The sequence below is a fragment of the Macrosteles quadrilineatus genome, unplaced genomic scaffold, assembly GCF_028750875.1.
Source record: "Macrosteles quadrilineatus isolate MER2022 unplaced genomic scaffold, UCM_ALF_1.0 Scaffold_3__2_contigs__length_128488019, whole genome shotgun sequence".
Taxonomy (NCBI): Eukaryota; Metazoa; Arthropoda; class Insecta; order Hemiptera; family Cicadellidae; genus Macrosteles; species Macrosteles quadrilineatus.
In genome coordinates this window covers 39,858,356-39,870,934 of record NW_026542596.1, presented here as the reverse complement: position 1 = coordinate 39,870,934, position 12,579 = coordinate 39,858,356, and the positions used below count along the sequence as shown (strand labels likewise).

The 12,579-nt window shown below is 38.1% G+C and overlaps 1 protein-coding gene across 2 annotated transcripts in view; it reads left to right on the top strand.

The window, feature by feature from the left end:
• Positions 1-12,579, top strand: part of LOC128990927 (POC1 centriolar protein homolog A-like) — a 36,492-nt gene that overhangs the window by 4,485 nt on the left and 19,428 nt on the right. For both annotated transcript variants that reach the window (XM_054413586.1, XM_054413585.1), the window contains exons 2-3: positions 3,562-3,841; positions 5,505-5,641. In XM_054413586.1, the coding sequence (XP_054269561.1) occupies positions 3,566-3,841; positions 5,505-5,641 (413 nt within the window). In that variant the 5' untranslated portion in view covers positions 3,562-3,565. The remainder of the gene's footprint in view (positions 1-3,561; positions 3,842-5,504; positions 5,642-12,579) is intronic.

Below are 12,579 nucleotides of genomic sequence, written 5' to 3'. Positions count from 1 at the left end.
ACACTTCAACGGACACGACAGTGTCAATATCATGTACCTGGGGAGTAATATAGGGGGGGTAAAACCAGCAATAAGTTGTGCGCGCGCCCTTTCAAATCTATTGCTGGCCGTATTGCGGAAAAATACGTCTGCGAGCAATAATAACGACGATGCCAACAGATAGAGGACACTTCAACGGACACGACAGTATCAACATCATGTACCTAGGGAGTAATATAAGGGGGGTAAAACCAGCAATAAGTTGTGCGCGCGCCCTTTCAAATCTATTGCTGGCCGTATTGCGGAGAAATACGTCCGCGAGCAATAATAACGACGACGCCAACAGATAGAGGACACTTCAACGGACACGACAGTATCAACTTCATGTACCTAGGGAGTAATTTAGGGGGGGGGGGTAAAACCAGCAATAAGTTATTGCTCGCGGACGTATTTTTCGGCAATACGGCCAGCAATAGATTTTATCGGGCGCGCGCACAACTTATTGCTGGTTTTACCCCCCTATATTACTCCCCAAGTACATGATATTGACACTGTTTTGTCCGTTGAAGTGTCCTCTATCTGTTGGCGTCGTAGTTATTATTGCTCGCGGACGTATTTTTCCGCAATACGGCCGGGAATGGATGTTTTCGGGCGCGCCCACTACTTATTGCTGGTTTTACCCCCCCCCCCCTAAATTACTCCCCAGGTTCATGATGTTGATACTGTCGTGTCCGTTGAAGTGTCCTCTATCTGTTGGCATCGTCGTTATTATTGCTCGCGGACGTATTTTTCCGCAATACGGCCAGCAATAGATTTGAAAGGGCGCGCGCACAACTTATTGCTGGTTTTTCCCCCCCTATATTACTCCCCAGGTACATGATATTGACACTGTCGTGTCCGTTGAAGTGTCCTCTATCTGTTGGCGTCGTCATTATTATTGCTCGCGGACGTATTTCTCCGCAATACGGCCAGCAATAGATTTGAAAGGGCACGCGCACAACTTATTGCTGGTTTTACCCCCCTTATATTACTCCCCAGGTACATGATGTTGATACTGTCGTGTCCGTTGAAGTGTCCTCTATCTGTTGGCATCGTCGTTATTTTTGCTCGCGGACGTATTTTTCCGCAATACGGCCGGGAATAGATTTTTTCGGGCGCGCCCACTACTTATTGCTGGTTTTACCCCCCCTAAATTACTCCCCAGGTACATGATGTTGATACTGTCGTGTCCGTTGAAGTGTCCTCTATCTGTTGGCATCGTCGTTATTATTGCTTGCGGACGTATTTTTCCGCAATACGGCCGGCAATAGATTTTTTCGGGCGCGCCCACTACTTATTGCTGACTTTACCCCCCCTTTCTTATTCCCCAGGTACATGATATTGATACTGTTGTGTCCGTTAAACTGTCCTTTATCTGGTGACATCATCGGTTTCATGTTACGCGGTCGCATTTTGCCGCAAAACGGCCAGCAATAGATTTTTTCGGGCGCGCGCACTACTTATGGCTGGAGTTATTGCCAGGTTCACACCAATCACATGTTACCCATCAAAACAAAATTAAACAAGCAAACTGTTTTTGCTTCTTACTGAATCTAATCGCTTAAAAGGTAAAAGAATTGTCTGAAAAATATGGGTGATCAATTCAACAAACTTTGAAAGCCTAGGCTACCTACCGTTAAAAGTTGTATCAGTGTAGGCCCTAAGTTAACTTTATCCATGACACTTATGGGTAGGCCTAATGGAACTCAACTTAGCTTATAAGTCCGTACTGGGTAGGCGTGATACTTATAGCCTAGGCCTATGTTATAAAAAATATATACCTAACATTTCTTTCCTTATCTATGTACGCTAACTTACCAAAATTAGGCAATTTTTAGCACCTATGGGGGAAACGACTATTCACCCTGAAAGTCTCGTTTGAACATCGTCAAAAGCGCTAGAAGTCAACAATTTTTGGCACTTGAAATTTTTTTTTTTTTGTAGCCTTCGTGCTTTTTTTAGCCTATTATTTAAGTTAACCCTAGGCCATTTTAAACACTTTTTCAGCAAATGCCGTCTGTGTGTTTTTACCCAGAAAACCAGGTTTGAAAAGTCGTAAAAAAAATAGCAAAGTACCGAAAATGACCGATTTTAGGTTACTTAGCAAAGTGCCGAAAATGACAGATTTTGAGTAAACCAAGGTTAGGTTATTTTAGGTTAAGTTAGGTTTTTTAAGTTAGTATTCAGTTATTGACACTTAGGCCTACCGGTCAAATGAGCCGATACTTTAGTTAGGTTAGTAATTTATAACACTCCATGATTTTCAGACACATTTTGTGGGGTAAAATAAGTTAGGTTAACTTAGGTGTTTGCCCAAAAAAGTGCAAGAGGAAAAAAGGGGTTTTCAAATGGGCCTTAACTTAACTTAATAGCCTAAAATACCATTGAAAGTAAAATAAAGTTTTTGCAATTTCTAAAACTTAACTTAACCCTCCGAGTGTTATGTGTCGTAAAAGCGACTCATAACACATCCGCTGTAGGCTGTAGTGTTATGTGTCGCTTTTGCGACTCACAAACACTGTTTACGGCGACGGCTCTGGGACTGACTGAATCGGATTGAACTGGATCGAGTTAGGTATCGTTTTTTTCAGCAGATTCGGAGCTTTCTCCTGATGTCTGTTTCTATACGCTTTTCATTTTAGTTCCAAAAATATTGTAGCAGTCAGCTGACGTGCGTATTTGTAAACAGCTTGGTTTAACTTTGCACCGATGACTGATGTGTTTTATTACATTATCATTGTTTTAGTGTTCAAAATCAAAAGTAGTGATATACGTGGTGCATTATAAGAAGATTTACCTAAGTGATTTTGAAGGGCTGGTTGATGATCCTGAAGAAGTAGGTACCTACTTATTTTAAAATATTTGTATACCTATAAATTATATCAATTTATTGAGCGCAAACATAAATTTTTTTCATTTATTTTATAATTTTTGAGAAATGTAAACCCCACAAAAATTGTTGAACATTTTTTTGTAATGTTTTATATGTTACATTGATGCCCATAATTTTCCAAACAAAATGATATATAAAACAGTATACTTTACATTGTTTTTAAGTTTCTAAGATACATTTTAATAAAACCCTGCGATTGCGCAATAAATGGGCGAACATTAAGACCAAAACTAGAGACACTTGGAGGGTTAAGTTACATAGCACTTTTCTCGATGTTCAAATGTGATTTTAAGGGTGAAATTACTTAGTCGTTTTCCCCAAAAGTGCCAAAGAAAAAAGTCCTTAAAATAGCCTAATATTGGTAGATAGGCATAAGGAAAAAAGGTTCTGAATTACCAAATTGTGTCTTAGGCTATTTTAAAACTGGCCTAAGAACCAAATGTACAAATCGCATGTTAACTTATCTTAATAAGTTAGTAAGTTGATAAGTACTCACACTTACGTGAGTTTCAAATCAAATCAGTAAAAAAGGTGGCCTAATGTACATGTGCAAGTTTGTGAAGATGGTTTAAATTTTTTCTAACTATGTGAAGCCTAAGCCCTAACTTAATGTAGAAAAAATTAATGCATAAACTGCCAATATTTTCCAGAAACATGTATGAATCCAACAGTGAGTGCGACCCTTCGCTTCTAAGACGCCTTACTGGACACCGTGGAGAGATCACAGGGTTGTCTTTTCACCCAAACTCCACGCAATTAGTCTCTAGCAGCACAGATACAAACCTAATTTTATGGAATTTAAAGAAACACGCCCATGCCATCAAATTTGAAAGTCACTCCGACCAAGTAACTGATGTCTGCTTTCTACATAATGCTAAGGCATTTGCTTCTTCATCGAAAGATCGGACATTGCGTCTTTGGACACCTTCAGTGAGTAAAATTTCAAGTTATCCATCTATATATGTATATCTATATTTGAACTTTTGAGAAAACCATAAGCCGTACACCTATCAACCGCTTAGGCTACTTGAACAAAAGGCCTTGATCTGAAACTTCCCCGAAAAATATCAGTTTTTCGATAAACCCTCTGCTAAAGGCAGAAACCTCAATTAAAGGACTGTTCTATTTTTAATCACATTTAAAATAGTAGGCTACTGAAGATAGGTAGGCCTACATCAGCTGCTAGCGTTGTTTTTGGATTTGTTTGTTTGTTTACTTCTCCTTAAGTTAACCTTTTGATTCTACCTTATTTGATTCTACCTTTTATGAGTTTTGCAAGTGTGGTTTTTATTTTATTTTCTATGAATGGAGCAAACAGGAAAAAACAAATCATATAACTGTTGCAATTTTTTAGTTGGTTACTCTTACTTAGTATTAGTTTATTTGACTTTTTCCATACATGTGTCATGTTTACGGAAATAAAGCATTTCATTTCATTTCATTTAGATACCTAACTAATCGTAGGCCTATTCTGAATCGGTATGAAAAGCGAACCGAGCTGCTAGGCTCACCATCCATTGGTTAAAATTATGCTATATAAGTGTAATAAAGTCAAATAATTTATTTTCGAGTAGACCTACTATAGAGGCAGTAGAGTTTAAAGAGTGCTGCTATACTATAGAATTAATATTATAGACTGAGCCGTTACGCCCGTCACCTATCAGTTCAATTTACGTTATTAGGAGAATAAAGTAAAGTAATTTAACTTATTTAAGGTAGGCTACTATAGATAGAGACAGTCCCTTATGGACATGAGCTCTTTCACCCTATAACCAAATTAGGCCTACTTTCTAAATAAAGCTAACCAATCTCGTGTGTGGTTTAACAACTTTAGTTTACAACTTTCGTAGCCTATATTCGACAATAGAGAATATAACCAAAAGCAGTTACAACAATAATCGTGGTAGTTATAATAATAACAATATATTTAATAGGTACCAGTAACTTATACTTACTACTGAGGTCCACCAATGGGGACGATAACTAAGTTTTATTATTACCTATTTCAATAGGTTTTTTGGACCAGAGCGGGTGTAGGGCTATTAGGGAAGTTAACAGAGAGAAGAGGCTAGTCTTGCACCGACCGTTAGAATGGATCTTGTTTGTGGTTCTTGGAGGTCTCTCACTCCTACCCTTTTGGATGAACACTGTCGGTATCAGCGTTTCCCACTCAAATTCAAACATAGCTCCAATTCAGGACCTTACAATGTAAACTAGAGGGTGACATCGGCTGCACACCTTTGGGTTGAAAAAAATAGCAATGTTGAAAAGCTTAGCACATTTAAACATGACTCCATTATCTCTTGTTGTAGACTGTTGAAAAGGTCTTACTTTTAAAAACATATTGTAATTCCTATACCAGATCAACAATTTGCCAATTAACTAGTTTTTGTAACACAGCTAGCTATGTGAATCGGTATTTAGCTTTTACTTATATATTTCTTCATAAATCTATCCAAACCAAGCACAAGTTACTTAAAAAATGTTTTCTACCATAGTAAGCTTATAGATGTTTTCGGTCAATGTAAAAATGTGCTTTAACTTAAGTTAGTACAAGAATCTTTACTCAGTTATAAACGTTTATATTTTTCAGATTAAACATAAAAGAAAAGTTATCACGGCTCATACATCATCAGTTCGATCAGTTCATATCTCAGCTGACGATTCACATTTACTAAGTGCATCTAACGACAAAAATATCAAGATGTGGATGTGTGAATACAACAATAAGTAAGTCAAAGGCTAAATATATTTTAAAACTTATTATTTGATTTTATTATTATTATTGGATAGTGTCCTTTATTTTTGATAGCAAGCAAAATTAAACTAGGTGTCATCTTTCATTAATTGACGTTGAAGCTTTCAGCGAATTTATATATTTAGCAATTTAGCACACCTCAGGTATTAGTCATACCTTTTTTGTAGTAGCAAACCTAAGTACTCTCTTAACATAAGGTTATTAGGGAATGGATCTGACTTACCGGTACTTTAGTAAAGAAATATTTTTTAACAAAAATCCAACTAGGCAAGTGGAAAGCTGCTAAGTATGCAAAGTTCTTGCTGCCGCAAGGGGTGGGGTATTTAATATTTGAGGCTTGTATTTATAACAAAGGGTTGTTGCTATCATTGTGAGAAGTAGGGTGATAAATGACAAGAAGAGTGCAAGTTACGTATAAATGCAGTTTCACCAAATTTGATTGTTTTGGGACAAAATTTACCAAAATTAAAAGTATGCTTAGCCTACTAGTGTTTTCAAAATACACACATACATACACATGAGATTCTTGCAGTGCAAAGAGGTTAACTTTTTGATTGCTTAGAATTTATTTCACCTTTTAAACACATAAAAATATATTTCATTCTTACTGTCTTCGCAATTAGAGGCGATACTGCACTACAGCCGTTTCTGAAATTACTCCATCTTTAGGTGCATAGTGGTAGTTCTACACATATCTCCGAAATGACCGTAGTGCAGTGTCACCCCTGATTGCAAAGGTGGTAAGAATTAAATATTTTTTTATTTATTTTTTCACACTCAAGACTCTTTCAGACATTGCTCTGTTCATTCAAATGGCTAATTCATGGCCGAAATAGACCTATTGTTTAAAAATAAGCATTAATTACCCATTTGTTTTTGTTTCAATAATAAATTTTATTACAATAGATTATTTGCAAACTCTTGCCATTTAAGAAATACTGCACACTACTTACTAAGGGCCGGTTTCGGAGCTCGGGACTAACGCTATTCCTGGACTAAAATCCAGTTCAAACCAGTTTTTATTCTAGGACTAAAAAATCGGGTTTCGGAGCTCGAGGATTACGCTAGTCAACGACTAAGTCTATTCCGAGAGTTAACTAGTCCCTGACTTACTCTCATGGGTTTCGGAGTCACGGGTTACTTAATCCTCGAATTAAATGTTATTCGATCGGGTTTCGGAGCCAAATATTTAATCCACAACTGGGCAACAAAGACTAACTCGAGGAATAAATATGGGCAATTTTTAGTCCAGGCGAAGGGCAGGATTAAGGGGCGGACTAACTTAACTTTTGGTGTAATTACTCAATTTGTGAAGTTGTACCTGTATAAATGCCAAATTCTTAATCGGCATAAAATTTACTTGCAATTTCATACCTCTTGATATTTTTTCGTAAAATTTTATTTTTCTCTTAAGTATAAGCAAACCCATCTTTGAATGAAACCCGTTTATCTACAATTTATGCTTAAGACTATAATAGGCCAAACGGTCCCTAAAATTAATATTATAAGGTACTAAACGTAGAATTTAAAATAACAATATAACGATGAAAGAAAGAAAAACTTAACTGTATGAAAAAATTAATGTAGGGCCTATCAAATCTAAATACGTATTTAATACGCTTGGTACATAATGTTACGTAGGGTTACATGCATTAAAATGGTCCATTTAACGAGTTTTTGGGGACGTCGGTTTTACCGAAAAACCCGTTATCCGGACTGGCCTCGGTCCAGAGGAGTCCGGATAGTCTACTGTAATGCAATATTTTACTAAAGAATACTTTTAACCAAAACTAACAGTATGCATAACAAAACAAGACTTATGTATTAGTATTATTTTCAATTGAAACTCATACCTAGTATAATAATTTGGAATTTGGGTAAAAAAAAAAATATATATTTCAGCCGTGAGCTAACTCGGACAACCTGGATTCTCAGATAACCGGAGCTCAGATGATTGGAAGTTAACTGAAGTTGCTTGGACACCTAATTATTCTCTACTACACATTGTACTTCCAGAGGAATTGTTAAAATACAAAACAATCAGAGAACACAAATACATTCTAAGCAGATAAATTATAACTAGGCCTACTCTTAAATTGTTGTAATAATGATAATTTTTTTACGGTTGATTTTCATACAAAGAATAATAAAATACTAGAGAACCCGTGCGGCTCAATGAGCCGCATAGTATGAAACATAACGCCGAGGAAAACCTTATGCTTAAATTCGAGTAACTTTAGTTACATCTTAGAGTTGTTTGAAAACTTGCTAGAAACTAATTTTAAATATTTCTATTGGCATCGTCAATGTTCACCTACATTAATTCTGCTCTCAGTTTTAACTGATAACTTCTAATGAATACAAAACTATCTGCCTCAATTAGAGTTAACATGTTGCAACAAAGTTTTTCCAGCATTGAGAATTGAAGAACACTGTTACCTTACTGATAACCTGTCTTAAGTAATTAAAGTTGGGTCATTTCATTTCTTTGATTTGAGACATTCCCCTGATCAAATGAATTTTCTCCGTAGAGTAACCTAAAAAGTGGGGTGATGTCAACCATTTCATGTGCTCCATTTTTTACCCACAAACTCTGGGTTACCAACTGGACAGCTATAATCTGCTTTGAATAGGCTAAAGCAGCAACACCATTGAAAGTTGGTTAACGTAATTTAACGTGTTGTCTGTCAGTCACGGTATATGCCCCGCATCTGGGTTCTATTATCACGTTGTTCAGTGGAGTTTCTCTTAATACCTGTCCTAAAGTTCTGAAAGTATGTATACATTTGTTGAAATAGGTTGGATAACTCTTGTAGCTATAATATTTGGATAGCAATTTTAATTTTCTCTTTTTGAACAGCGTATATTGTTTGCCTCTCCGGAATCATAAAAATAAACTTGACTGTAACTACTCGATCGTTCAATACTTACACACTAATTCCTTCACTTATGTATGGTCTAATATTGCCACTAAAACTTTCAATAGCAAATGAGTTTTTGAAACTTATTATTTTTTACTTGAAATTTCTTGATTGTGTTGGTGAATTCAGTCAAAAACGTTGTATAAGTTTGTCCGAGGAACTGGCAACACAACATAGTAGTAAACAATCCATTTACGTTTTTTTCTCAATTGAAGTAGAGCGAGTAATACAAAAGTTTACGATAAAACATAAGGTCCGCCAAGATTTGGTATAGTCTTACTACTTGAACTTAATATAGTCAAGGCATTATTGTAGTTTCTACTAAATGTTTTGAAATATCTCAATCTGTCAGTGTCTGAAGTAAACATTTCTTGCATGCACTCATTTGATCTGACATTAGGCAAGTTAACTTTCCCACCGTGGCAACACTATATGAGCTTCATATATTTTTTCACTTCCAAAGTAAGTCGCAAAGCAGAACTGGCAATTCGTATTCATCTTACCAAGTGAATGTGTATCTGGATGGGAATCTGTTAGACCAGGCCTCTCTTTTTCTACTCTCCTCATACGCGCAATATATCTTATTATTAATTGTGTACTCCTTCCGTGTTCAATATTTCTTCTTTGAACTTGAGGCATTTTCTGTTCTTCCAACAAAACTGATTAACTGTTTAACTTGGTCTTAACCTACTGAATATACAAACATCAATATTTACTCCCAAAAAGCTAATGAGTTTCTTTTTATAAACAGCTGTTATTTGTTTTTAAATTTGTTCAATGTATTTCTTATGGGGAAAACCCGACCTTTGAGAGGGTCTCACGCCCTTAAGAGCAGGAATTTTAAAATTCTAAAACCTTATTGCAAAACTACATATTGAGATGAATCTTTTGACACCTCAAACGTTGAAATTGGTCCACAAATAAGGGAGGAGTTGCGTTAACAAAAAACGGCTTCACGTATTATATATATAGACAACCAATCTCTAATATCTCAAATGCCTACAGTTTTTAGATTCTCATAAAAAATAACTTGGACAAAGTAAAGGCATATACTAATACATTTGACACCTTATTCTTCAATCGGGAAGTTTTTTTTTTGTTATCAAACTTAACAGCAATAAATAAACCTTCAGTTTTTTTTATTTTTTTATTTTTTTTTTTTTTTATGATGGTTCCCATAACAGGGTTTTTATTTCGGCATTCGTTTTTGAACACGATCTCTTCTTTTAGTTACCATCTTCAGTGAAACTCAAGGAATCATTATCCCAACTGATAAGTGATTAGAACCAGACTAGACAGTAGACGCTAGTGTCGCTATGAGCGCTGTCCGTGAACAACTTTGGCAGGTATCGTCTCAAATTCGTCTGTCCGCTGCCACTACCAATACTCAAAAACTAAAATTCCCCGTGATTCCTACCTTAGTCCTAGAATAAGTAGTCCAGAAGTTGACGAATAAAGTTAGTCTCCGAATAGACTAGTCCGCGGACTAGGAAGTTAGTTCGCGAGCTCTGAAACCCGATTTTTTATTCGATGACTAACTTTATTCACTGATTAAGTAACTCTAGGATTAAGTATTCCCGAGCTCGGAAACCCGCCCTAAGTAGTTGGCACACTTTTCATATGTCTGTAAGGAAGTTTTCCCATTTGAAGGAAAAAAGTCCCTTCACACTCCTACACAGTAGTTCTTTCTTTTTCCTCAAGGGTTTTTATCCTGGGATAGTGACAACTCTGTGACTGCTACAAACTGATCTGCTTTATTATGCACTATATACAATATTTACAAAAGTGTCTTCAAACGTTATGGCCTTGTAGTACCAAGGCGACTATTAGCTTAGCGTCCAGTGCTCAACACCGTAATGTCCCTAGTGATCCTCTGGAATACCGTCCCAACGGCGTACCTCCCAGAGAGCAACCTGTCGTTGCTGTCACTTCTCGTCGGCTGTCTGGCTCCAACTGCACAGCATTCTAACAGTGATGTAGACTCATTGAAGTGTGTGGCGATGTCTCCTGCTGACACCTCTTGTCGGCTGTCTGGCTCCAACTGCCCAGCCTTCTAATAGTGGTGTAGACTCGTAGCAAAGCCGCGCTGTCTTCTGCTGACCGCTCTCGTCGGCTGTCTGGCTCCAACTGCCCAGCATAAAACAGAATCTCCTATTATATACCGTCCACTATTGCACGGAGTGGAAGGGGAAGATTCAAAGGATGGCTGCGGGCTCAACACGCCCGTGCACTAAGGTACTGGGGGCTCAACACGCCCATCCCGTATCGGGGAGAGGAAAAGTACTGGGGGCTCAACACACCCGTCCTGTACCAAAGAAAGGAATAAGTACTGGGGCTCAACACCCATCCCCATCCTTTACCGGAGAGAGGGAAATGTACCAGGGGCTCAGCACGCCCGTCCAGCCATTGCGGGCTCAACACGCCCATGCACTAGGGGATAGGGAATGGTACTGGGGGCTCAACTCGCCCATCCCGTACTGGAGAGAGGGAAAAGTACTGGGGGCTCAGCACGCCCGTCCTGTACTGGAGAAAGGAAAAAAGTACTGTGGACTGAACACGCCCGTCCTGTACCGGAGGGAAAGCTAAAGAAGGAGCGCTGGGGGCTCAACACGCCTGTCCAGCCAGTGCGGGCTCAACACGCCCATGCAATAGGGGATAGGGAATAGTACTGGGGGCTCAAAAGGCCCATCCCGTACTGGAGGGAGGGAAAAGTACTGGGGGCGCAACACGCCCATCCAGCACCCAGGTAAGGGTCACCGGGGGCTCAACACGCCCATCCGGTGGGGTCGGGCCCGAAGGCCCAACTGACTCTCCTGCCTAAGTGCCCTCCCTTATATGCACAGATTTTTCCCCCGAAGGGTGGGGGAAAGTACTCAGCACCGGGCCCTGATACTGAGCTCCTTCCTCAGCACATTGTCCTAAAAGAATTTACCTGAGTGAAAAGTGCTGAGGGAAAAGTACTGGGGGGAAAACGGCAAAATTCTATGTGTATCTTTATCACTTTATTACATTACATGTCTTATGGAAAACAATGTCAGTCAGGTGAAGCCTAATTTCTTGCATGAAGGTTTCCAGGTTTCTATCCTTCCTCTTAAGGTTTTCCATTACACTTGGAACCCATGACATTAATTATTGCCACTGCCTGGTAAATTATGTCCTTTCGATTCATAGCTGTTCCTAGACTGATAACCCAACTGAGAATTATACTCAATCTGGATTTGATATGATGGGGCCAAAATTGAAAGTGAACTTGAAAAAGTTGTGGGGCTGCCGTGATAGACTCGCCATTTCACACATAATACATCAAAGGTGTTCCAACGTCCGCTGCTCTATGGCTTCTAAATTAGCATCATATAGATTACAAACATCAGGGTGTCCTCATTCTGGAAAGTCAGACGTTAAATAGTCATTGAAATTCATGGAAATAGGCAAAAAGTCATGGAAAGTCATGGAAATCCCCAATGATGGAGGGGTTTGAGGGGACTTTTCAATGCTCTAGTCGGCTGTAACCCCGACTATTGTAGCATTTTTTCAGGATTTTTCACAATTATAAGACAATTCAATTTATTACAGTTGTATTAGATTATGAGTTTAGCGTTTGTATTAGTTTATTGTTCTACCTATTGTAGGTACTCCATTGTTATTTGTTAATACATGAAATAACTTGTCTAGGCAGTATTATTCGTGTGTGTATGTTACATTATAATTTTTTAGTATAGTTCATGAGTAAAATCAATGGTAAAATGGTCATGGATAGTCATGGAAATTAATGCCAAATTTTCTGTGGACACCCTGCATTAGTGACCCCTCCCCACTTGCAACAATTACATCTGCGCGTATGGTACAAACACTGCTGTAAATATTACGGTTCAAAAGCTATTGCAACTTTTGTTATTTCCCCCATAAAATATCATAGTTATAGTTATATATACACCCACTCCGCTAGCCCAGGATAAGGGTTGTTGACAAGCTAATGGGTGTGTCAGATT